The 27,263-nt window shown below is 38.0% G+C and overlaps 3 protein-coding genes across 4 annotated transcripts; all 3 read left to right on the top strand.

Moving 5' to 3' along the window:
• The first annotated feature begins 4,200 nt into the window (after positions 1–4,200).
• Positions 4,201–9,729, top strand: LOC102233856 (CMRF35-like molecule 3). Of its 2 annotated transcripts, XM_023333372.1 has the most exons (6): positions 4,201–4,319; positions 4,415–4,735; positions 6,562–6,675; positions 6,760–6,810; positions 6,906–7,042; positions 8,887–9,729. In XM_023333372.1, the coding sequence occupies exons 1-6, from the start codon at positions 4,283–4,285 to the stop codon at positions 9,199–9,201; spliced, it is 975 nt and encodes a 324-aa protein (XP_023189140.1). In that variant the 5' UTR covers positions 4,201–4,282; the 3' UTR covers positions 9,202–9,729. The 2 variants fall into 2 exon arrangements, with proteins under 2 accessions (XP_023189140.1, XP_023189141.1); XM_023333373.1 differs by lacking the exons at positions 6,760–6,810; positions 6,906–7,042 and having other exon boundaries at positions 6,562–6,704.
• A 3,216-nt stretch (positions 9,730–12,945) lies between these two features.
• Positions 12,946–18,189, top strand: LOC111608571. Its single transcript, XM_023333458.1, has 5 exons — positions 12,946–13,069; positions 13,209–13,532; positions 15,687–15,728; positions 15,888–16,015; positions 16,560–18,189. The coding sequence occupies exons 1-5, from the start codon at positions 12,994–12,996 to the stop codon at positions 16,872–16,874; spliced, it is 885 nt and encodes a 294-aa protein (XP_023189226.1). The 5' UTR covers positions 12,946–12,993; the 3' UTR covers positions 16,875–18,189.
• Positions 18,190–19,440: 1,251 nt separating this feature from the next.
• LOC106699796 (CMRF35-like molecule 7) lies at positions 19,441–26,323 on the top strand. Its single transcript, XM_014471011.2, has 5 exons — positions 19,441–19,556; positions 24,402–24,704; positions 24,890–24,925; positions 25,028–25,135; positions 25,919–26,323. Exons 1-5 carry the CDS (start codon positions 19,514–19,516, stop codon positions 26,191–26,193), a joined length of 765 nt encoding a protein of 254 aa, XP_014326497.1. The 5' UTR covers positions 19,441–19,513; the 3' UTR covers positions 26,194–26,323.
• Positions 26,324–27,263: the final 940 nt, after the last annotated feature.

Below are 27,263 nucleotides of genomic sequence, written 5' to 3' on the forward strand. Positions count from 1 at the left end.
CATGTGCGTGTGGATAAATATTACCGCTTTTTGATTTGTTTTCAGCTCTCGGTTTTTAATTGTCGGAAACAGGCAGCATCAAACATGATGACGCAGATATTTATGACTACCTTACAAAAGTTCAGTTGCCCACGCCATGCTTCACATGAGCCTACGCATGGTAGGTGCAGACGATGGCCTCCGGTATGCGGCTGCGTACGAGGGGCTGGATCCCATCAGCCTCGAATGAGCAGGAATTACTCTGTTTCTGTGCAGCTTCTTTTTTTTTTTTTTGTAAAAATAATAAACATCTCTGAATATTTATGTGTTCCATATGATCTTTTAGATCTTGGAGAGTGACAACTGAGGCAAACAAAATATCAAGATCTACACAAAGAGGCATGTTATTCAGTATTGACATGGCAATAAGCACCGCAATTAAAAGTCTTGTAATTGACTTGTTCTCACACGTCGATTTTGACATTGTTTCCACGTCTGAATATTTTCACACGACCTTATTGCTAGCTTAGACTTTTGAAGAAAACAGGGGGATGTCATTTTGGAGAAATGTTTAGTTTTAGTCTTGTCACATTTATTTGTTTTCTCATTTTTCTGAGAATTGTTGTCACTGCTCCATATAAAATCCTATGATTTTTTTTTGTACTCTTCTCCTGTCTGATACCATTGTACAGTCTTTTTAATGCTTTTGTAAACTAAAAGATGTAAATGAGCGAATGTCAGGAAGATCCCATTAGAACCTCTGAACTTTTCCCCAGGTTTTCCATATTCAGTATAATTTAATATAAGGCGTAAATTCAAAAGCCTGAATGCTGAAAATTAATCAGATGCTTTGATAAAGTAAATATTTAAAGGTGTCCACAGTTATGTAACCACATTATTGCCATATTTTTTTCACATTTGCTCGACCAACTGCTTTTTTATGTTTGTGTTTAGTCAAATAAGTTTCATATTTAGGGTAAAAATGTCATAAAGTTATTATGAGCATGTATTTTCACATCATAAAACCCGTTGTATTTTAACAAAGGTGTACACTTCTTAGAGCTACTGTAAATTAAAACATAGCTAATATCGAGTAAACTATAAAAAAATAATATCATTCTTTAATCAGTTAATATTTACATAGAACTCATGTTACAAGTTTCACAATTTGACAAATCCATGTTGGTAGTAAAGAACAAAGTAAATCAAGGTTTTTCATCCAGAAACATTCTGTTTAGTTTTTATTTGTGCATTTTAAAGCTTTTTTAGTTGTTTCTTTTTTCCCCCCAAACTTCTTGTTTTATTACTCTGGTGGTACTGAGCTCCTTGTTTCACAATTTATTTCACATGATTTTTTTTTTGGTGAGGGTTTTGTTTTTTGTTTTTACAATAATTTGCGTCTAATCTTGAAAATCTCAACACCACCTTTTTATTTACTTTCTGTTTCTGTCACAGCAAGTCTCATGCTGATCAATACCACCAATAGTACCGGGGTTCCTTATTTTTAACCTGAACATTGTTACTGAGCCCACGCTCTCCTTTTTCTTACTAGACCACAACAGAAGTACCATCTGGGGATTTCTGTATGGTGACAAATATAGCTGGTTATCAACAAATCATAAAACGGTGTGTTGTTTCTAGGTAAAAGAAAAAATAAGTTTCTACTGCGTGTCTACTCTAGCTCCTCATACCAATCAGACTTTGTCACTGTGCACATACACATGTACATTTAAGCCTCCAGGTTCTTCATTTTGAGTCAAAGATACTCAGATGACAATCTGTTTTTAAAGTTTGTCTTTAGTTAAAGAAAAAAAAAACAGCAGGCAGATAAGTTTACCCGCACCCTCAACTTATTCTTACATGTTGCCATTTGGCCATAAACTCTGCAAGTATCCGTTTTTCTAATGCAACATTCTTTTGCTTGTCAAAGTAAATATTTTATATTTCAGCTGTTATGACTGTTATATGAAAGCAAATTTATATAACATCTATGGTATAAAAATTTATGCCATACATGTTGACAGTTTGCCAGAATATTAAGCCATTTAGCTAAAGATCTGTTCGAATTGCTACGCCAGGTCGTTTCCTTCTCCAAAGTGGTGGCTGTGGGTCAAATGCCTTGGGGATAAATTGAGTCAGTGCTTCCATTTCTTGACTCCAAGGAGTCAATTCACATTTGGCATTCAAATGCCAAATTCTAATGGCATTTGAATTAGCAAACAGAAATATGAATCCCCCCCCTAACATTTGGGAGGAGAATCATTGTGTTGGTGTTAGAGAGCATGTAGGTGGATAGCCGCTGAGGTGGTTGTCATTCTGGAAGGTTCTCCTTTCTCCAAAGCCCTTAGGCTCTTCCTCCCCGATCGCTCACTTTAGCCAGCACCAGGATTAGTCTTGGCGTTTCCACATTTCTTCCACTTAAGAGTGACGGAGGTCACTGAGCTCATTGGGATCACCAAAGCAGCAGAAAATATTTCTGAGTCCTTCTCCAGATTTGTGATTCAAGACAATCCTGTCTCTGAGGTCTAAAGACAATTCTTTTGATTTCATGCTTGGTGTTTGACCTCTGTTAAGGGGAAAAGTTATTAGGTTAGCTTAAACTTTTGGAAAAAGCATGGCTCTCCTCTCCACCTGTTAGCCGGGTCGCAAGCGGATCTCGTCACAGCTGGCAAGGAGACGGCAAGGCACAATGACGTCACAGATCACAGAGTTTAATTCATACTGAGCAATCGACAACAAAGCTGCAGAGATACAGAGATATGCATTTTCTCATGAAAATAAAAAACACACAAAGGGAAGACAAACGAACACAGAGACAGACAAAGGCGCCCGCGTGGAGTAAAAAGATGGAAAAAAACTCTCCCTCTCCGGTGATGACCTGAAACTATAAACCAAAAGGGTGTTTCCCTATTTAATATATGCAAAAAAGGCGTTCTGCTCTTCGTCCAATTAGAGCTCCCTCAGGCCCCCAAAGAAAGTTGGGACTTCCTGATTTATAGCAAAGGTGCCTGTTTTTTATCTAAGCAGAGGGCGGACTACCCCGTGGTCATCTCTGCCTGATACGGAAGATCCCTGGCGCCAAACGTCCTAAGATGAGATTTCACAGACACCTGCGTAGCCCCCACTCCCATTGGAATGCAAATTTATTGCTCTGTTGTGTCAATGGGGAAGAAAAGGCCCTGCTTCCCCCATGCTCCACAGAAAACTGTTCCAAATAAAGTGTTGGCTATCCCTTTACAGATGTCGTAAGATTAAGTGTATTTTAGCATTAAATAATCATTTTCCTTAGCACCTCTGACCTTATACAGACATGTGTGTGGCTCTCCATATATAGTCCAATCAACTGAATTCACCACAGCTGGACTCCATTTAAGATGTAGAAACATCTCAAGGATGATCAGTGGAAACGGCTCAATTTTGAGCTTCATGACAAAAGGCTGAATTAGTGGATTTCTAGTTTTAATAAATTTGCCAAACACTCCACGTTAATTTTGGTATATTTGCATGTAGATTTGGAATAAGACTGTAGTGTAACAAAATGAATATATTCCAAATGCACTGTGTATTGAGATGAAAGGACTGCGACATGATTTTACAAATTCTACTTTGAACACCGACAGCTGTTTAACGAGATACAGCAGTATGTTATGAACAAATGCTAACACTAGCTGACACTTCTCTTTAACAAAAATTAAAGTCCATGAAGTATTTTTTTCCCATGATTTCTGTCAAGTCCCTTCCACATTTCACTAACTTTATTCAGTGAAAGATTTACCTGCAAGTTTGTGGAGCTAAAGAAGTTACAGAAACAACTGAGCAGCTAACCTGCTAGCTAACTCTGCCATGTCTGGTTAAAAGCTTGTGTTGTGTCTACAATACATCACTACAGTGGCCGTGACATGCAACAGGTTATTTTCTGTTGTATGTACCACTTTTGCTTTTACATGCGCGCACTATAGCGACAAGTGGTATAAAGTATTATTCCACTTTTCACTGAAACGTGAAGACATATTGGAATCCTAAATCCTGTTTGGTATATTAAAAAAAAACCCCTTCACTGGATTCCAACGAGGTTCTGCATACTGTAGAAACTATCACTTCTCTTGGGTTGCTGACGCCCACAGCTCCCATCTTCTGCTGTCTGCAGTAGAAACCACAGGAAGCTGTCAGAGGGGGGTGAAGGCTTGTTTACATGTAATTCCATTAGTGAGAGCTCAGACGGTGGTGAGGCTTAGCACCAGGTTTGATCTCCACATGCTCTTCTAACAAACCGTACCGACCCTGCAGTGACCACCGAGCCACAATGAGGGGCCTTTCTGTCCTCTGCTGTCTTTTTACAGGTATGAAGTAGTTACGCAAAAATAAATGCAATTTCTGCCATTAATTTTAAAATACTCAACTGAAAGCCTAACCTAATGCGAAATGATTTTCACAGTGGTGTTGACACTGGGAGCCGAGATCAACGTTGAGGGAGTAGAAGGGGGAGAGGTGTCGTTCAAGTGCGCTCATAAACTGGCGCACAACAACAAAAAGTACTTCTGCACAGACCCGTGCAAGACCAATGAAGACATTCTGGTTGACGTGTCCCCTGGTGAGATTGCCACCGCTGGAAGGATAACTCTGGTGGACTCTAAGGACGGCTCCTTCACGGTTACAATCACACAACTTCTTCTGTCAGACGCACACGTGTACTGGTGTGCCGTGATCAGGTCCATCAGCAACACGTACACGTCGGTCAACCTGACTGTACATAAAGGTACGTTTCGTCTTTAGTGTAAACCAGAGACTTCTGTTTTCCATCTGTCACTTCTTGTTAGTGGGGGATTCGTGTGCATGTCTACGTGTAGGAGTAATTAAGTAGGAATACATCGTAGAGAACGACTAAAAATCGGTGTGTCTGAAAATTAAATCGGGCTGTCTTGCTCGTTTGTGAATTGTATCTCTGGAAACCAATAGGTATCAGCTGGATGATCTTAAATTTTAACAAAAAGTGTGCAACACCTCTTAGAACTGAAGTTCCTTTAAATGCTTCGGTTTGTCTGAATAGAAACGGTCTCAATCAGTTTTATGATAAGCTGTAAAACTTTAAAAAAAAACAAATCAGTTTTGATGGATAAATATTTTATCTGTCCAGGGTAACGATCAATCCCACGCTTAAGGAAGCAACGAGATTCTGGAAGTTTATCACTATTTATTTTATTAATCAAATTACTTTCATCAAATATTATATTTTACAAATGTTATTACCAAATGCTATAACTGAGTGAATGAAATGAACTCACAAACATTCCCTACACAATTTCTACATCACTACAAAAGTCAAGAGGATAGTTTTCTGAATAAGAATCGTTTGAATTAAAGTTTTAAAATATTCTCATTGGTCCTAGTTAAAAGAATCATCACACTTTTATTGACAGAATTGTCTAGACGTTTAATGCAGGTGGGTTTAAAATTAGACTTAAATTCTTAGACCAATTTTGAATTTGACTGGGGAAGTGAATTTGTGGGTTTGATTCAAAATTTCCAAACCACTTGGCCACCACAAAAAAAAAAAAAAAAAAAAAAAATCCACATCAGAACTCAACAGAGGATGTCAAAATGTGGTCTGAAATGAGGTTGTTGGGTCATCCCTTTCTTAGAACCAACTTTGGACCGTGGCAGGTGCAGGACACCACACAGTGTGAAACCTTGCTGCCGGTCCAGCCAGTTGATTGGACCCAGTTTGCATCAGTCTGGAGCCAAATTAAGATTTATATGAATGAAAAAAAACAAAAAACTTTGCTGGTTAAACCAAAATCTGTCTCCCCGGTTGAATAGAAGAGGAATAAAAGAAAACCTTGTGAGATGCAAACAAAAGCAAATGAAAGCGACTGATTTGGACTGTTTGATAATTCGATCCTGGTTGAATCAGACAGAATGCTACTGTCGATTCTTTTTCAATCAGAATATCAGAAATCAGCAGGAGCTGATGGTGTCTGGAGGCAGAAATGTCACCCAGCATGAAGCCAGCAATAAAACTGATTTATTTTTGAATGCTCTTTTCTGACATAAAAAAAACTGACTGGATGAATCAATCTAATCTCTGCATTCATAATATATACTCCATAATTGAGAAGGTTTGCACATTTAAGATGAACATGCAGTCATTATTTTAGAATTGAACACAATGATCACTGACTTCTAAAAGTTACAAATATGAAAACTTTTACATGAATTTCTGAATAGGCAAAAATACGATCATTTATCGTATTCTTAGGTTTTGTCAGAATTTGAAGATTTAGACCATGAGACACAGCTAACGTGCATGAGACTAATTATGGTCTATGTGGTGTTGCAACATAAATATATTCATATTCAATAAATTAAGAGTGTTATTGAAATCTTTATTTATTTCAGTAACTCATGCCACAAAGAGAAACAGACTATTTAAATTAATAGGAGACTGGTTTTAACACAGAACTTAAGTGAGGGGTATTATATCGGACCAATAAAAAAAATGTTCATACAGAAATATCGGCTTAAAGAAAAGTACACCTAACACCTTCTTCTGAAAACCTTCTTTTGTTTCTGTCTTCTGAACAGCTTTTAAAACGACGGTTCCACCCATCGTTTCTTCCTCCTGGTTTCCGACCGACACCAACTCAACACAACTGACAACCCGCATGGGAACAAATGCGACAGGAAACATCGTGGCAGGTAGGAGTGCCTGTCGTTTCGTTTCATACGTGAGTCTTTATACATTAAAATAATCAATCCCTAATGCGTTGTCTCTGCTTACAGTGATAAACAGCACCACTCCAACAGTCACAGTGTTGGCTAACATCAGCCTCAGTGGGTTTCTCTCTACTCAACTGTTGTACAGTGTGTGCATGGAAACAATCAGATAACGTATTTTTTTTTAAATTTTTTATCTTGCACCTGATCAGACCCCGTGCTGTTCGCTGCGGCCGGGACCGCTGCTACACTCATAATCTTCACCCTGGCTGTGTACGCCAGGAAACGCCGAGAAATGTCAAAACCTCGGCTCCTCCTTTGCCTCGACAACAAAGAGCCTGGGAGTGAGGTCAGGAAGTGTCCACACAGCACACTTAAGCAACAGACTTGTTCTTAACAGCAGATTAATCAGAGCTGACAGAGCTGCTTTCTTTTTCTGGTTGCAGGGGTGGAACGTATGAAACGGGTTTTTCCAAAAGCAATCTCTCTCGCTCTCTCTTTTTAAGTCTGCGATAGTTTTTTTGCGTAGGGGTGTTTTACCACCACATCTACTGTCAGAGTGTCAAATGGGTGAGGGACCTTGGGGAGGAATAGTTTGACATTTTAGAAAACATTTTGTTTATCCCACATCTAATGGAGTGATCAAGCATTTCCACAGTTTTACACCTCTGTCACACATCTGCTGGGGGCGCGATTTGACATTTTAGTAAAACAATCACTCCCTCTCAGTCACTCACGCACTCCTACATCAACAAATAGTGTGACGTGAAAGAAAAAAGCATCAATTTTGCTTTATTTTGCACTAAAGCAAAAATAAAACGAGTGGTGAGTCTGCAGGTCTAGATTAATCCCGTAAGGTGAACATGGTTTACCATTGATGATGACTGAGGAAGCTAAACATATTTTACAGCCAGGAAACCTTATAAAGAGTGACTTTTAAAAAAAAATATATATATGTATTAATTCATATCGCTGCAAAATATTGGTAACATCTGCATCCACTGAAGTCTGTCATCTCATAATGTTTGCCTAGTTTGTAAACTTGAGTCTTTAAAAGACTTTACATTTTCATGGAGCTATTTGCACACAAAACATTGTTCCATCCCCTCTTTATTTTTGCCACAAACTGATGGGGAGAAACTTTTAGAGCATTAAATGCAGTTTATCACTAAATATTAGCTAACATGAAAAACAGACACAACTGTAGTATGAATGGAAATTATATATTATACTGCACACGTCCAAGTGTCTCAATTCTGGATTTAAAAACAGAACAAAAACTACTGAAAAACAGAACTTATAAAATGTGGTAGTTTAGTTAAAACCCTTCCAATGGCTTTACCTTTCTGTTCCCATCCCACCTCAGAACAAATGCAGAAAATAGCTTCCATGCATATGACCACAGCATGGTGACGGCCATTTAAATCGGTGGCAATAGACCCGACCAATCTAAATAATCTGTGTTTCACTTTATGCAGGTGAAATTTTATGAGGATTGTAATCTGGCTTTTTAATGTTTCTTTTGGAGAAACAGTTTCCTCCTCACCGATTGGCCTTTCAGTCCATCTCGGTACAAAACACGTTTCACTGTAAACAATGACTTTTTTTTTACGTTGGTTCTCTGCGTTTCCCAATCAAATTTTTGTTTGTTGACTCGTCATCAGCCAGCAGGCAGCGACTTGCCCCTTGTGATGTTGTCAGACACTTTACATGGAGTAGTATCAGTAAATGTGTGTTACTTTCACATGACCATATCGACATATGGGAGATTAGAGTATGTTGCAGTTCTCCAAAACTGTTTTGCTCATGAACAGGATTCACATTCTGAAATTTCATTTCTTTATTCTAGGAGGTTCTTCAGCAAACAAAACTTTGTCATTTTCCGAAAAAAACCCAAACAAAAAACAATCAACAAAGATCAGATATAACATTTACACAGCACATAAGGATTAGGTAAATTATAGATTTAATGTACAAACAATTGCATATAACCACATCCGGTATTATTGCCTTACAAAGTCTATGCATTAAATACTGAAGCACAAGTAATTGCATATCTCTTTACACCAGATTTTTGACATATTACAAAAAAAAGATTTGGCGTAGACCTGTTTTTAGACACATCAACATCAATATCAGCTCAAAATGTTCAAACCCGAGTGCCAGTAAATTTATTTTCTCTTCTTTTTTCAGGCGACTGAATGCCAATTTAATGACAAGGGAGCAAAGAGTGATATATCTGTCATTACTGCTCATTTACAACAGCCTCCAACCAGACCCACAGGTCCAGTTTCCCTTCCCGTTTATGAAAACCTTCCTTTCTCCTCTGGTTCAAGAAATTTACCAGCAGATCAGCAAAGCATCGACGACGCAGACCACAGGATCTACATCACACCGCTGCCGTCTGCAGCGGCAGAAATCAACAGTGTGTCTCAGTCTGTCTCTACTGAACCGCCTTCTACATCGCTTTGGTTTGGTTTAGATGTTTCAAGAATAAATCACGTTTAGGATGGCAATACAGTACTTTTTATTAAAAAGATGTGAATAATGTCACTTTAAGCAATACTTACAATGTTATTGTACACTATACATATGCTTTAAATCCTGAAACCTACTAATGACTAAACTGGTGTAACTAAAAAAACAATATAGAGAGTAGAGAAAGTGATTTAAGTTCACAATATATTTAAGTGGTAGTAAGTGGAGTCATATAGAATTTTAAAGATTATATGCTAACAATGTAATTTAAGGAACAAATAGTACTTTCCGTAAACACTCTGCATACATACAGGATTTATGAAAGTTAAATATTATCTTCTTTGTGACCTCAGGTTAATAGCACCAGCTGCTTATTTATAAAGGCTTCATGCCTTCTGGAAACTTATATAACTGTGGATATTTAAATGTACTGTATATATTTACACTGATGGATGTTTATATCAAGTATCAAAAACTGTACAGGTGTTGTCCGGGTTTGTTTCTCCTCACTGTGTAAATCATTGTCACTTTTCCCAATAAAAACTTCTGTTTCACTTACTTTGCACAAACAAGCTTTGGAAATATATTTTGTTTTTTAACTTTGACTAAATAAAGTACAATTTATTCATAAATGTGTTTGTTCAGGGCAACTACACACTTTCTGAGGGGTATGCGAACGCATCATCTCCCCCACCCCAATTTCTCCATCAGAAAACAGATGGAGAAGTTGTAAACGACGACATCTGTCTGCCTGTAGTTTTAGCAATGGCAACGGAGGAAGTGTGAAGCCGTTCATTCCTTGTGTTGGCCACGTTCCCACGGCTGGTTCACCTCTGTACTTCTCCCTTTGGGGCACGGTGGTTTACAGCACTGGCAATTTCTGGTAAGCTTCAAAGCCTCCACAAGGTTTGCCGGTTCATCAAGGGCAAACGTTAGATATTGGGTAAAATTTAAAGCTTCAACAAAGTCCAGAAGTCCAGAGAAACGATATGGAGAAACATTTCTGAATATTGTTTCTCAACATCGAGAAACAACATTGAGTTATCATGTCTCAATAGCCAAGAGTTTACCTAGCAATTGGTGTTTCAATTTTTTTTTTTTTTTAAAACAAATAACCAACATGAAAATAGCAAATCCAATCATCACTGATTGTGTGAACTCCACACACACTTCAAGCATCCTGGATTCTGCACTTCTCTTCTCTTTGATTTTTAAATGAAATGCAAACTTTAATTTAAAAGGAGATTTGGGACCACTGAGTAACGGCCTAGACCACAGTTAAGAAATGTCCCTGATGTTGGAGTTAGGGATGTGAACTTGCAGCGATGCTTCATAGCATACAATACTGCATTCCTGCTATTCTGGGCCCTTTCTTAGCCCAGAATAACAGGAATTCATTCAATTTGTGTACTAAAAATCTAATTTTACCGCTTATGTATAACAAAACTAATAGTTTAAATTTCTTCCTTCCCTGTGCTCCTGCAGTACGTTCATGATGCCTCCTTTTCAACTTATCTGAGAATTCAAGGTTTAAAGGTATTTGAAATTTTGTGATATCAACCAGCCATTTAAAAATATAGAATTCAAATTCAAAAATACTTTATTGATCACAAAGGGGAATTAAATGTAGTAACTCATTAATTCAGATTCTTAAGAGTTATTGTGGATTGCAATGGCTGTTGGCAGGAAAGATCTCCTCTAGAGGCCTGTATTACAGTGAATCTGAAGAAGCCTCTGACTGAAGACACCGTTTTCCCTAGTCAGTCTCATGAACAGGATGGTCAGGGTTGTCCATAATTTTATTGGTTTTATAAAGAATCCTTTGCATCATCACCTCCACGGTTTCACAGTCGTCCCCAGAACAGAATCAGCTTCTTTATCAAGTTGTTAAACCTTTTTAGGTCCCTGGATCTGACCCTGGAGATGCAACAGAGAAGCCGTCCATAAGCAGGGACAGAGCAGACTGTACTTCTTGAGGAAGCTCGGATACTTCAAGGTTTGCAGCAAGTTGCTGCAAATCTTCTATAAGTCTGTTGTTGAGAGCGTCATCTCTTCATCCAGCAGCATCAGAGCCAGGGACCTAAAAAGGCTCTGAATTTTGTGACATAAATTGTTGTATTTAAGCTTTTCATATCGACCAAATTTTATCACAACCGTCTAGCAGATGTTTGTGATATGTTTCACCTGCAAATTTGTGATCAAGGTCTGAGAGGTAACAGAGAAAAAAGGACAAAATGACTGGACAATACTTAACATGGACTATGAGAGATCTTAGGGCTGCTGAAAACCCATCAGTGGCCACTAAGCACAAATCTGTCTCTGAAACACAGAAGACCGTGGATGAACTCAGAGAGAAACAGCCACTTAAGCGTAAGCAGAAGAAGATGATGCCACTTCAGGCCTGGTTGGAGTTGCACGCCCCCTTGATGAGAAGGTTTCAGACAAAAATACCCAAAAGCAAGATGCTTCACTGGTGACCAAAAAAAGAGTCCACCTCTGAAACACTGGAGACAATGAGAGAGAAGAAACGGACCATCTAAGAGTAACCGTGTCAAGAAGACACCAGGAATATGGGAGGATGACAACGACAACAAAATCATATCGTATGGAAATTGGGTGTATGACTTAGGCCCAATAGGTCAAATGATTTCTCCAGAAACCACTCCATGGGTCACCAAAAAAAGAATCCACCTTTGAAACACTGGAGATTGTGCATCTACCAGAGAAGATACAAGGATGTAAGGATGTGAATACGACCCCAGAAGAACATTTCCAAGCAGCATCTATTTGCATGACTGCAGAATCTTCCACTGAAATAGTTGAAAAGCGTGATAGTTCTGTGTCGGGAAAACAACATGATGAGGCAGCTTTCTTGGAAAAGGGGTCTTGTACCATGGAAAGTGAGATCTCTGCTCCACAGCTGGTCACTCGGACAGAATCCGTCTCCAAAACACAGGAGACAGTGGGTCAGTGATCAGGCAGCGCAGTGTAAGCACGCAAATAAGGCATTTTGGAAAACGTGTCCCGAGTCAGAACCTCCATTAGAGCTACATTGTTTTGTTGAAGATGTTGAAATGCAAGGTGTTTTAATCAAGGCAAAAGAAGGTGATCAGGTCGCTCCCTTAGAAAAGGAAAGTTTTCCCAAGGACACAGTGACCTCTTTACCACAATTGAAGAAACAGCCATTAAATGACAAGGAGAAAACAAAACAATGTCTCACTTTTCCTGAACCAGACAACATCCAGGTGGAGAATTCACCTGAGGTCTCCAACAAGCAAACCAAAGACAATGTTATCGACCTCCAACAGCATGTACACGTGCTGCTTCAACAGTTGCAGAAAACAAAGGCATCCCTATCTGAGGAAATCAAAGAGAGAAATTTGGCTGAGAAAAATAATGAACGCTGCTTGACACAGCTCCAGCTTTATGAAAAGGTAAATACTAAATTAAAGGAAAACATGCTGAACACAGCGACCTCAGCAAGTATGCTTCAGTATTAGGTTGACAATTCTTCAGATATAACAATACCCGAAAGAAATAAGAACAGATACCAAGACTTTATTTTAACTTAGGGATGTTCTTAGAACAAATGTATCTAACAAAGCATCTGTCTCTGTTGGCACAAAATAAACTGTTATTTTAACACAACAGCAGCTTTAGCATCCCAAAAGCCACAAAGGTTTCACTTTGGTTTAGCTCTATGAGAAAGAGGAAGGCGTTTTTGAACAGGACCAGAAAAGTACCTGACTCAAACAGAAGATTTTGCCTCCTGGTTGGTGTGGACGTGTGACAGTGAGTGTGGGAATTGATGCCAAACTGGAAATGCTGGGAGAAATGGGGATCTCATGGAGAACATCTCTAGTTCTAGTCATCTTCATTACTTTTCTACAAATCCGAGGTAAGCATTGTCCTCTCTACTTCGACTTTTTTAGTCAGAATTTCCAACACTGGTTAACATCTTGCTGAAAGCTTTGCTCGCTTGACTGCTCTGATTAATCTATATCAGATATGCATTAAAACAATATATCTTTTTCCAGCTCTGATGTGTGACAAACCCACAGTTGTTTCTGGCACTGAGGGTCAAATGTTTGACTTCATATGCGAGTATCCGAGCGACAGGAAAAACAACACGAAACACTTCTGCTGTTTAGACATCGAAGAGTCCTTCGTTCAGGTGGTCCGAACTTCCAAACACAACGAGTGGACAAGAGAAGGGCGCGTCTCTCTTTACGACAACACTACAGCGGGCTACTTTATCGTTAGGTTGGATGTACTGTATTTAAACGACAGCGGACAGTACTATTGTGGTGATTTTGGGAGCGGTGATCGCATCATGAAGATACATCTGAATGTCTCCCAAGGTAAAGTTGAAAGCATCGAATCACAACAGAATATTGAACCTTAAGTTGTGCCGATTTCAGATCATAACTCAACATTAAATGTGGTTGTTTGGGTTTTTTTGTCAGAAATGATTGCCCTGCAACATACCACATGCAAATTCCACCTGTACATTTCACCAGCTAATGTGAGAAACATTCGCTGTTGACCTGCTGTGGTTTAGAAATGACAGGTAGCACAAGCCATAAATGAGAACAGAGTAATATTAGTTTTCCATGTCATCTTCTCCTTTTCAGAAGTTTCAATTTCTGTAGCAAAAGGCCTGCAAGACCACGTCGACATGGAAATGAGAACAATTATATTTGACTTTGTAAAAAAAGAAAAAGTGGCAAACGAAATGCTGCATTTCCTTTACTAAAGTAGCTCTGTATGTTTTTCACTCAGTACCTATGAAGAACAAGAGACAGAGTTTCCAAAGAATGGGATTTTTGGCTTTCAATATGCATAAAGCCGGCAGAGACATACCCAAATATAACTTTGACGCCCGAGTTGGTCTAATTCGTAAAATCCCACTGACGCACACGGAGGTTTGTGGGTGTAAGGTGACAAAATACAAAGGAGGTCAAGTTAGATGAATTGCTCTTGGCTTAAATAAGCCAAAAACAATCTCATGCACCTGTTATTACAGCTTCTGCATGAAAACAACATGGGTACATTTGATATTTGAAAATATTAGTAATTCATAACTTTTAAGCTTCAAATAAATCCCTGAGTTTATGAAGCTTTCAGCCGATACACGTCAAATAAACATCCCTGAACATTGTTTTGTGTAAAATTCAACTGGAGATGAGATACAGTCACGTTATTTATACGCTGCTCCTCTGTACTTACAGCGACAGTATGTCACTTTTATGAAGAATATGTTTTTTTACGTGTTCGTTAAAACTGTCACCATGTCATGACAGCTTGCCATGAGACAGATAATGTGTGAAAAGATCAATCTCCTCCGCCTCCTCGCTGAGCTGCTGTTACCATCTAAATGCACCACTCTGATTCAAAACAACACGGCAAATCCAGCAGGCCCAGATGAACTCTGTCAGATTTGATTTCAACACTTTTATATAATACATTTTTACTACAACTCTAACAACAAGCCTCAGTTACAGAGATATTAACATTTACATAATCATTTTTGTAGCTTGAATCTTGGAAGAAGGGTGAGGGGACCAAGAGGGACTGATGCTAACGACTGGCGATTCATTCTCAAGCAAACTGGTGATTATATACAAAATAAAAGGCAGTAAAGGATTCAAACCTGCTGCAAAATGCATATGAGAAGGATATGCTGGAATATCCTGGAATATCAGCTGGAATAGTGACAACATACATTATGTCTGGTATCAGTGTGGAATATTCTTTTAACATGAAAAAGCCTTTTTTCAAAGTTAAAAAAAAAAAAAAAAGAAAACCGGGATCAGAAAGGTTGATAACTCTGACAAATATGTATGTACACGTTCAAGATGGTGAAAACCGTACTCCAGATTATTACAAATCTATTTAATTAGCCAAGAATTTGACTGAATACTCGATTTTTTCCCTCCAACACTTAAACTCCTCAAACATTCTGCGTTACCTGTGATTACCTGTGATTCTCGGGGCGGAGTCAGTGAATTAACTCCGTCAGTGTTACAGCCGCTGTAAGAGTTCAGAGTTAAGAAGTCAAGAGTCACTGACTTCATCTCAACACCTACAAATTACCAGTCAGAACCAGGAGGAGGGTCCTAGTACTGTCAAACACTAGCTGCTAAATGTGCTAATGGTGGAGAAACAACTTACAGTTACAGGAAAAACGTTAATTTGTCGTCTTCTGCGTACGTGCTAACTAGCCTTAGCATTCTGAACAGGAACTGTTAGCGGCGGCGTCGCAGAGATGAAAGGGGAGAGGATGAGTCACCCCACTGGAGCTTGTGATTGGCCGGGCTCAGACCCGCCTCCTGGCTCTGATTGGTTGTTTCTAGTAGGCACTGGGAGAAGGCAGAGGAGATCATTTTTTCACTGATTGTCATATTATACTACCACGACACGGTGACAGTTTCAACAAATATGTAAAAATTTATATGTATATATATTTTAAAAAGTTACATACTTCAGCTTCAATGCATTGTTACATTTTCCAGTGCATAAAGTCCCTGCCTCCACCATGGCTGCACCAGTTCACAGTGAGTATTGGTCTTTGACCTCACAATATTGTTTACTAATACTTTTGATGTGCTTTTATATTCTTTTCTGTTCAATACATTACTTTGATACGTTCCCATATACTTTGGTCAGTGTTTTGCTGTTTTAAAGTTAATTCTTATTTATTCATTATCATACAGAGCTCACCATGCAGCTGTCCCTGACCATTATATTGTGCGTTGGAGCGATGATCTTTGTGTGTCTGTTCACAATATGTCTTCTTCTGGCTGCGAAGCACAGGAGATCCACCCCTCGCCAGAAAAGAGAGGTTGGTTTACAAAATAATTAAATAAAATAACACCCATTGAGGCCTCAAGTTAAATATCTGGAAACCCATTGAATTAGAAGGTGTGTCCAAACGTTTGGTCTGTACTGTAGGCACCAGCACCTCCCAAAACCCACTAGGGACAAGGGTGTACAGAGAATGGATGAATGAATGGACAACTAAACGACAGCACATTTCACCAATCTTGTTCATCTTCAGTGCTGGGCAGTTCTGTTTCCTGTTCATAAAAATAGTTATTTGTAAGTCTCTTGATTGCTTGTTTAATCACTCTGAACTTCCACAACCACAAGTGACCTCATGTTCTTTCAGGTCGGCACACCTGGTGCTTTTAGACGTTTTAAATACAAGATGTAAACTGAGTGTTTACCATTCTTATCTCCTTGTTGTTGGGTGTTATAGATTCAGATAAAAGTATAGAATCACACTATCTGCCACCTTATGCGAACATTTAATTGATCTTATAATGTAAAAATCTGCTCTAACTCCTGACTTGTTCATTGACGCCACTGACTTGTCCTCCCTGTAGACGTCGTCTGACTATGAGACGATGATGCCCTCGGCGGCAGCGGCACCAGAGCCCTGCGGGTGTTCGCATCCGGACTGCATTGACCTCTCCGCTTTGCCTCGGCCACCTTCTGACCTCTACTCCTGCTTCACAGAGGAGCATAGGGAGTCCATCATCTCTTGCAGCCTCGGTGAATACGTCGATGTAGACGTCCTGGGACATATCTGCCAGTACCAGCTTCTGGACCGGGGCCGACTGGAAAACCATGTTTACCACAGTCTTCACGGGAGCTGCAGCTCCAAACAACGAGCTCCAAAAGAGCAGATTGTCCACTGATATACTGTAGCTTATTCCAGGAACAGTGTGTGGGTTGGTTGTTGGTATTAAGTTATACCAATCTGTAAAAAGTGAAAGACTTTTCTCTCAGTTTTATAGTTTGAAGTTCCTTCAATGACATGAAGGAAGAAGTGCCAGACTTTTCTCTGCTCCTTCTACCTGCACGCTGCTGACCTACTTGCTATAAGAAGGTAATCACTTTATTGTGAAAATGTACAAAATTACAGTCGTATTAAGATATATTCACCTACTTGGATGCAGAATCAACTTATCTGACAATATGGACAAATTAAACCGTTTTTTCATTCAAAAAAATGTAAGAAAACTGAAAAAAGTTTTTAAATGATTTTCAGCATTTTGATAAGTCAACAAGGATCAGGAAAACAATGTCATTCAGCTACAGTGGAGGGATTTAATCTAAAACAGACATTTTCATTTATTTTCTTTCAATACTATTGGAAAGGCAGATTTCTCATGTCACGCTCAGTGAAATTAAACAGATTTCTGTCGGCTGTTTGTGATAAATGAAGAAGGTAAATTATCAGAATTATTTGCATCTTATTAAAGGTGTTTGCACAGTTGAAAGCGGCTTTAATGAGATTAAAAAATGTGCAGATGTGTTCTCTCCAATGATGTTAAGCATAATGTGAGCTGTCCCTCTCCCACCTGTTGCTGCACACTGCCAATCTGATAAACTGCCACAAAGAAAGTCTGTTTGGAAATATTTCCAGAATCGAGAAAACATGATAAGCCATTGTCTGAAACTGGAGAATCATCCATCATGGTGTTTTTAAAAGATCACTATAAGCAAATTAATACACTGAAAAAAAAAATCTAAATATTTTTGAACTGGTTTCTAATGCAAATATCTTAGTTGACCTAAAGTAGAACCAAACTAACTTACAAGTTCCATTTTTAATACACAGGATGAGATTTACAAACAATTTTTTTAAGTCAACAACTTCATGACATTTATGAAAAAGTGCTTTTTCCACTGGCAGGTTATTTCACTAATGTGGTAAAAATGTTTTGTTAAACTGCAAGTTAGTTTGGTCTTATTTCAAGTGTACTAGGATTTTATGCACTGGGAACTACATTTTGTGCTTTTGCAGTGCATCGCCTTGATACTTGTGTTTTTTGGAAGGACAGAACTGGATAACGGTTTATCATTCGAAACAGTAAACACTTGAAATCCAATACTGTATTAACTTTGATCTGTGCTTACTTTAGATTTTTGCTTTGGTAAGAATTGCAAAAAATTAAATAATTGTAATTATCAATATAAGTGAGCTGTACTTGCTACATTTTTGTTTAAAATAAAAGCAATCACATCATGCTAGACTGTTTTGTTTAAGTTCTTCTCCAAGTGTCGTGAAAGTGACATTTTTAGGCAAAATGTACCATGCCAGTGTCTCAATGGCACAAATGAATGATAAGTGACTGAGCCTGACACTTTGCATGTATCGCCTTCTAAGACCTGATTGGTTTATTTTACATATTGTCCTCATTACCATGGAGTAGATCAATCATCCAGGACATTCTGATGTGGTCAAATAGAAGGTACCTGGACTTTTTCTCTTGTTTCTTGAAAATGTTTCACCCCACGTCCAAAAGGCTTCTTTGGTTCTGACTACGGGTTGGAATATCAAGGCTTGTAATTTATAGAAAGAAAACAATGAAGCTAGCAGGAATGTTAAAATCACTATTAAGATCACATTGGTCTCTGCTTTTTCTCTGTATTTGGTTCAGTGTTTGGTTTGTTGTCATTTGTGCGTAGACAAGGATGATCAGTTCCTCCTGGCTCTGATTCTTTATCCCTCTCAGATTGTACCAGCAATACATAGTGACAGTTTTAACAAATATGTAAAAAAAAAAAAAAAGGGGGGGGGGGGGAAAGAGACCATTTTAAGCATCTAAAGTTGGCTCTAAAAAGAAATATTATGAGAAAAAGAAAATCTTAAATTTGTTTTTTGATTAGTTTTGGTGTTGGCAGTGAAATATCAAAAAGAATAAATGTAGAAAAGCAGTTTTTGTTTAAAATACAATTATAAGGTTTATAGAGCACAACTACAAGTAAGAAGGCCATCTCTTGGGAAGCAGATGGGAAATGGTAACAGGGAAGGAAACTGAGGTTAAAGCTATAATCTATGCTCAACTAAATTGGCAAAAGCTGTTTTTATTTCACACAAGCAACTGGTTGTGTAGTGAACCAGTCAGCAGTTCACTGCAGCCAGGTTCTGTCAGCAAAACAGGACATACTGTTTCCTCCTGTGTGTACCACAGCATAACGCAAATCTACAACTTTGCAAATCTACAAAAGATTGGAATTTTACCTCTTTCTGGCGATGAAGAGTTTCTTCTGGTGTAATAAGTTCTTTATGACTTATTTAAGTTGACCAAACATTGAGGTTAGTGTACCAGAAGAAGTTCCTTCTATCACGCAAATGAGCTAAAGAAAGAAAAATGTGAGAAGCAAAGGAATGTCTTCATTTTAAAATAGAAGATTGGTCAGAAGTGGGGAAGTGCAACAACAGCAAGGAACTTGAGTAAAAATAAAAGCAGCTGCGCAGACAGATTTCCTCAATCTTGATGTCTGGGTTAAGAAAACCGACGCAGGACGTGCAAACCATCTGGAAATCATGAAGAGGAGTTTGGTTCTTTCTGTTGTCCTCGTTCTGGAAGGTAAATTCACTTCGATTTATTAATTCATCCCCTGAAATCTTCCTCTCTTCCTCATCTTTTGTGGTTGAACATTTCTCTACAGTGGTTTAGAAACTCACTTGGTTCTTCTGGGGGTGGAAAACAACATTTAGGGCTTTAAAAAAGATATAAATGAATGTGTTTCACAAATGTACTATCCATTTTTTCTTCTGTAAAGTTTATCGCCCTTTGAACACAGGAGTGCTGTGAAGCTGTTCTTGTGGATGTGTGTACACTGTAAACAATTTGAGCAGCTTTTTGTTGCGTCTACTATCTTCTACTCTTTAAGTTAAACAAATTTAGCGAGTTTTAGATTTCAAACCTAAATTTATGTGTTTGTGGAAGATACATTTACAGCAGTAAGTTGTGTTAACATTTTTATTAATTTTGTCAAAGCTCCAAGAGTTGAATAAATTAGAGTTTTTAGGTAAAAAAAAAAAAAAAACTGAAAGCAGAAAAAGAGAGTAGTGAGAATTATTTCCCAGAATGCTTAGCGGCGTGTTTTTGTATCCTGAGATGAAAGTGTGTTACATTGATCTGAGTCTTGTGTGTTGTTAAGGCAAATGATTATTTTAATGAGCTGACAGTTTACGAAGCGTAAGGATAATGTCCCGTTCACACTAAATGTTTTTGAGGAGAATTCATTATAATGCTTAAGAAATTTCATTATCAGATCAGAAATTTAGTTCATGCAATTTGAAACAAGAATTAAAATTATTCTAAAGTAAAATAAGTAGTTATTTTAACTTGATATTGAGTAGTACGTTTTTTTTAGTTTTTTTTTTTAATTCTTGCATATAGTGAAATACCTATTTGGCTTAAATTGCAGCATTAAGTTAAAACTCACCAGTCAAGATTAATGAACTTTAAAAAAAAAACAACAATGTTTAGATAACTTGTCTCTTGTTGTTAAATCAACTTCATGAACTTTAATTTCTGAGTTAAAAACCAATAAAATTTCCTTGACTTGAATTGCATTTTCAAGGCAGCAGGTGGACAAACATTTTCAAGTCAAACCAGCTTCAAATGTTTTACAGTGTAGCTATCTCTTTAATGTCACAGTTTGCAGCGGTGAAAAGATAAGCACAACATAAAAGATAAAAACACAACATTTTACGCTTTATTTTTTATCGCTGAAAATGGCTTCATTTCAGTTTTTTGCTTATCTGCTGCTAAGATGCGCTGCACCCTTATCTATGAGGGGCCGTTTAGGACAAAATTTACGTTTTGTCTCTCACACACTACCAAAAAGTCTCGCATACTCCAAAAAAATAGCCACGCACACTCCAAAAAATTACGTTTTGTCTCTCACACACTACCAAAAAGTCTCGCATACTCCAAAAAAATAGCCTCGCACACTCCAAAAAATTACGTTTTGTCCCTCACACACTACCAAAAACTCACGCATACTCAAAAAAATAGCCTCGCATACTCAAAAAAATTACGTTTTGTCTCTCACACACTACCAAAAACTCTCGCATACTCAAGAAAATTACATTTTGTCTCTCACACACTACCAAAAACTCTCGCATACTCAAAAAAATTACATTTTGTCTCTCACACACTACCAAAAACTCACGCATACTCAAAAAAATAGCCACGCACACTCAAAAATTACTCACGCACATTCAAAAAATACTCAAATTGCGTATACACACACTACTAAAATGTCACACACACACACACAAACGTTAACTTTCTCGCTCACATACACTACTATCAGCTCGCTCACATACAGACGTTTATCTCTCACATACACAAGACTAAAGTTGAACACACACACAGTACTAAGACTCGTTTTATGTATGTGTGAGAGCGAGACTTTTTATGAATGTGTGAGAGCCAGACTCTTTTTGAATGTGTGAGAGTTGTCACGGAAGAGGCGGGGCATAATTTTTGGATCAAACTGCGCATGCGTAGATCCTAAACTATAAGTTTCGATTGTTGACTCACTGTATGTTCTATTACTTAGTACATTTGTGCTTTTAAATATATATAGAACGTTTAACTTTCTTGTAGATTAAATGTGCTATAGAAATAAATGAATCTGATTGATTGATTAAAAATAGCAAAATTGCTGTAGTACAATCTGTCCACTGGGTGCCAGTATTACAGGAATTATTAACCGGCGCCAACTAGTGCCGAAGAAGAAAGAGTTTGCTATACCGAACATGGCTAACTCTAATTCGAAACGAGAGAGAATTGGTCAGGCAGCTGCCATTTTAAACACCATTCTATCTTCTCCGGAGGCAACCAGCACTTTGACAGGCGCATTAAACGATTCAACGACTGCCCGCAGTGCTACAGTAGATTCAGAACTCTCATCTCTGTTCCGTTCCGGAGCGGTGTTTAAAATGGCAGCTGCCTGACCAATTCTCTCTCGTTTCGAATTAGAGTTAGCCATGTTCGGTATAGCAAATTCTTTCTTCTTCGGCACTAGTTGGCGCCGGTTAATAATTCCTGTAATACTGGCACCCAGTGGACAGATTGTACTACAGCAATTTTGCTATTTTTAATCAATCAATCAGATTCATTTATTTCTATAGCACATTTAATCTACAAGAAAGTTAAACGTTCTATATATATTTAAAAGCACAAATATACTAAGTAATAGAACATACAGTGAGTCAACAATCGAAACTTATAGTTTAGGATCTACGCATGCGCAGTTTGATCCAAAAATTATGCCCCGCCTCTTCCGTGACAACTCTCACACATTCAAAAAGAGTCTGGCTCTCACACATTCAAAAAGAGTCTGGCTCTCACACATTCAAAAAGAGTCTGGCTCTCACACATTCAAAAAGAGTCTGGCTCTCACACATTCATAAAAAGTCTGGCTCTCACACATTCATAAAAAGTCTCGCTCTCACACATACATAAAACGAGTCTTAGTACTGTGTGTGTGTTCAACTTTAGTCTTGTGTATGTGAGAGATAAACGTCTGTATGTGAGCGAGCTGTTAGCAGTGTATGTGAGCGAGAAAGTTAACGTTTGTGTGTATGTGCGCGAGCTGGTAGTAGTGTATGTGCGCGAGCTGGTAGTAGTGTGTGTGAGCGAGAAAGTTAACGTTTGTGTGTGTGTGTGTGACATTTTAGTAGTGTGTGTATACGCAATTTGAGTATTTTTTGAATGTGCGTGAGTAATTTTTGAGTGTGCGTGGCTATTTTTTTGAGTATGCGTGAGTTTTTGGTAGTGTGTGAGAGACAAAATGTAATTTTTTTGAGTATGCGAGAGTTTTTGGTAGTGTGTGAGAGACAAAACGTAATTTTTTTGAGTATGCGAGGCTATTTTTTTGAGTATGCGTGAGTTTTTGGTAGTGTGTGAGGGACAAAACGTAATTTTTTGGAGTGTGCGAGGCTATTTTTTTGAGTATGCGTGAGTTTTTGGTAGTGTGTGAGAGACAAAACGTAATTTTTTGGAGTGTGCGAGGCTATTTTTTTGGAGTATGCGAGACGTTTTGGTAGTGTGTGAGAGACAAAACGTAATTTTTTGGAGTGTGCGAGGCTATTTTTTTGGAGTATGCGAGACTTTTTGGTAGTGTGTGAGAGACAAAACGTAAATTTTGTCCTAAACGGCCCCTCATACTTATCTGTTGGTAGCGCTCGCAAAAATGTGTAAAAACCCCAAAAGATAAATAAACCTTTGACTGCAGTACAGCAATCTCACAGTGGAAAATGCTGCGGTTCCCAGACAGTGATCTTTGTTTACCTCCATTTCCATCTTTATCATGTGTACGTTGGCAAAATTAACTTATGACCTAGTCGAGTTTTGTTGTGCATCATTTTGAAATATTGCTTTTACGACAGGAACTACACACTACTTGTGTAGTTCTTTGTCAAGTAACCCCAAAGCGCTTCACAGACAATCAGTCTTTCACCCATTCACACACACATTCACACACTGGCGGCGGTGAGCTACTGGACGGTAGCCACGGCTGCCCGGGGTCGCACTAACAACGGGTGCTCTGACCGCCACCAGCAGACAAGGTGTTTAAAAACAACTGAGTGTACTAGCTTAAATTTACTGCGAGTTGTCCGTTTTTTACAACAAAGTTCAAAAATATTCATACACCAAGAGTAACATCTGATTAACTATAAACACGTCACACCTTGACTGAATGCTTTTTGCCTTTCATCTTGTGGACAAAAGGCCAGTAACACTCAACTGAACTACTGAGTGAAAGAAGAAAGGACGATGACGACAGTCATCTACTAAAAGGTAAAACAGTAAAAGCAAGAAATGAACCAATAAAATGGTGCAACACTTCAGCATGAACTGCAAAAACCTGGTTTATTTGAGAGGAATTTGGAAATGAGCCCGAGTCTGTTTTTAACCAACTGAGATCAGTTTGATCGAAGTGATTTCACAGTTTTGTCATGACAAATGCAACATGTCTGTCAGCGAGGTTAGCGGTTAGCACAGTGGTCAACATGTCTGACACTCTTGACAGCTGCAAATGTATACATAAAATGCTAACAATTCCTTTAAATTCTTCACTTAACGTTCATTTCTGATGATTAATGATTTGTCAGGGTTGCCCGTGATTGTGTTACCAGAGAAAAGCAAACAACAGCCCCAAACAACCCAAACCTGATATTATCTCAAACGTGTTTTTTCCTCCACTGAATAAATGTTTTCAATATAAGATTGGATTTTGCTGCTGGTACAAAAGACAAACTTCTTTAAGGTTCTGATCTTTGCTACAGGCGCCACTACGTGTTTATGGTACTAATCTGTGAAATTCAGAAACGTCACACTTGGAGGATTTTTTTGTTGTTGTCAAAAGTCTGTTCAGAAATTGGCTTTATGTGTTTCTGTTTTGTCTAGGGGTCTTTCAGACTGAAACCACGTCAGTAACAGGAACTGTGGGGGGATCAGTCACAATAACATGCTCTCATTCTTATGCCACCACCAATGTCAAATATTTCTGCAAAGGAACGTGCGTTGACGCAGACGTCCTGATAAAAAGCAGCACGCAGCGAGAGGGGAAGTACTCTATAAAAGATAATGGGAACACATTCTATGTAACAATATCAAACCTGGAAATGAGCGATGGAGGAGTTTACTGGTGTGGCATTGAGAGAGTTGGAGTGGACACGTACGGCAAGGTGACCCTCACTGTAGCAGAAGGTGAGTAAAGTTGTTCCTGTGGGAGAAGTAACATTATGACTTCTTGTCGAGATAAAAATATTAGCTCCGTTTCCTTTTGCTGATGAGGAAGCTTCTCTGAACCGGGTTTGTTTCGTCTCAAAAGCATGTGACGAAATCTGGAGCATGAAAACCTGTCAAAGTTTTCCTTTTGCTTTCTGTAATAGAGAGTCCAGGAAGCAACCTGAAGATGATGGATTCTAGTAAGCATTTCCGTCTTAGTGCCTTATTGATAAGAACATTTGTTCTTATCAGCCTACCGTTGCTGAGCTTGTTTTTAATTCTAGTTATATATTTTTTTCCAGGTCAGATGGTGTATCTTGGAACAGGTCTTGGTGTGGCGGTGCTGGCTCTGGCGACCGTCCTGCTGTTATTCTTCAGACTCAGAAAAAGAGACGTCAGCACGTCGAAAGGTGCAAAACACACTCACTGAAACACACTTTTAAGGTTGTGTCAAACACACAGGACAAAGAGAAACTTGCCCATAACCAACCTACTAGCACATTTAAACACATGTTGATCACAAGTAAAGTTGACAATATTTAACAGGTTTTCATTAAAATTTACAATTTTCAACATTTTCTTTGGATATAAAAAAAAGACGAGACGTTTTATTCTGCCGTCATTATCTGGTGCCGTCTTTTGAGGTCAGTCCTTTTGAGATTTTTCCAAGCTCTTTTCTACAAAGCTGAAGATCGATCACGATTAGGTCTGGAAGTCGGTTTCAGGCAGAGTTTCTCCGGCTCACGTCACTTCGGATGTAACATGAAGTGATGGAATAAGTGATTAAAAACACTGACATGTTCACGACTTTAAAAGCAACCACTCCGTATCTACTAACATTTTCTTTTCTTGCCTATAATGGAAGAACAAATACAACGGAGTATTAGGGACACGCTACAAAAAACTAAGAAATAAATGAGGATAAAGTCAAGAATTTTATAGTCAGAATATTATGACTTCATTCTTGTAATTCTTTCTTCTTTTTGTATTGTCTTAGCATCGCCCTAATACTCCATCGTATTCAAATGTCTAAATAAAAACTTATTTGTAACAGAAAGAAGTGAGATGTGAGAACAAATGATGTACAGTAGTTTATTGTTTTTATAACTTATTCTTGCTTCATGTTTATCCGTTGTAGCGTATGAATGTTGTCCGGTTTGCAGAGTGATTCTGTGTTTCCTCGCTCTGTTCAGGAAAAAATGATGATGTTACGTATTCGAAGCCCTCAATCCAGAAGAAATCCCAACATGCCAACGCCGCGTCATCAGTCACTGGGGAGCCAGATTTCAGGATCAACGCGGGTCAGCCGGAGGTTCTGTACTCCAACAGCCGTTCAGAGCCTGAGATCCAGTCAGATGACCTCTGTTATTCCACCGTCATCTTCAGCAAACACCCAGCCTGCAGCGCTGCCTCTCCTCAAACCGAACTGACCACATACTCATCTGTCAAATCCAAACCTGGCGGCTGAACAGCTTCAAAGTTCAGACAAATATCGTTTTTTCACATCTTTGACTGAGAAAATTATATCTAGTGATTACATAAGATGTTTTTTAAGTTTATTCATGTGTCCTATAAATCAGAATATGTATTTCACTCAGGCTCAGTTGTCAGCTGTTTTATTTTTTAATTATTATCATTATAAATTATTTCAAACGCTCAGCACAAAAAGATTTTAAAAATATGCAAAACTTTTATTTAGTTTCATACTCAACTTTTTTCCTTCTTATTTAACCTTTGAATGCTTTGGAGGTTTTATTTTATCTTCCTCTTAAAGCAACGTTAATTATACAGAAAATTACAATTTAGGCTAAATAGTTTCATACATGGAAACTCAAAAGGAACAAAGAAATAAAATTTCCATGTTGTTATCAAAAAAGTATATAGACGTTTTTCAAAAATTGGTAGGAATATCTAATTATATAATCAAACTTTTTTTTTTTTTCAAACAGTGATCCAACAAAAATATTAATACATATTAAGACAAAACTCTGTTCATGTTAACTCAAAACAATACTGTCATCTAGTGGACAGTTTCTAATTGTCAAAAAATATATATTGTTTTTTTTTTTTTTTACTTTCTTGATTAGTTGCTCTGCATTGTTGCACATTTTTTGCCTTAGAAGTTTCAGTGGTAATCTCTCTGGTTTGTTTCTTTTAGAACAAATCACATATAAATAGATGTTTTTAATGTTTTTTTTTATTCGATCACTCATTTAAATTCTAAAATTATTCCAATAAGTTATTTGTTTGAGTCAAAATCTTTATTATTTTTAAAATCACCTCGTGGGTGACATATTCTGAAATCAAGTGCATAACTTTTTTTGCCATTTAAGTTTTGTCTCAAAATAAGTAAATCCTGCGCAGCATTTTATAGTTAAGGATCAAACCACAGGTGAAATAAACTTTGTTTAAAAATGCTTTTGAACCAAAATGGCCCCGCAGTTTTCTTTTTGTTTGTTGTTGTTTTTTGTACATAAAATATGTTGTTATCTAGTAATCAATCTCTATAACTTGGTTATGAACAAATACTTAACATGA

This window comes from Xiphophorus maculatus, chromosome 5, assembly GCF_002775205.1.
Source record: "Xiphophorus maculatus strain JP 163 A chromosome 5, X_maculatus-5.0-male, whole genome shotgun sequence".
In the NCBI taxonomy this organism is placed as follows: domain Eukaryota; kingdom Metazoa; phylum Chordata; class Actinopteri; order Cyprinodontiformes; family Poeciliidae; genus Xiphophorus; species Xiphophorus maculatus.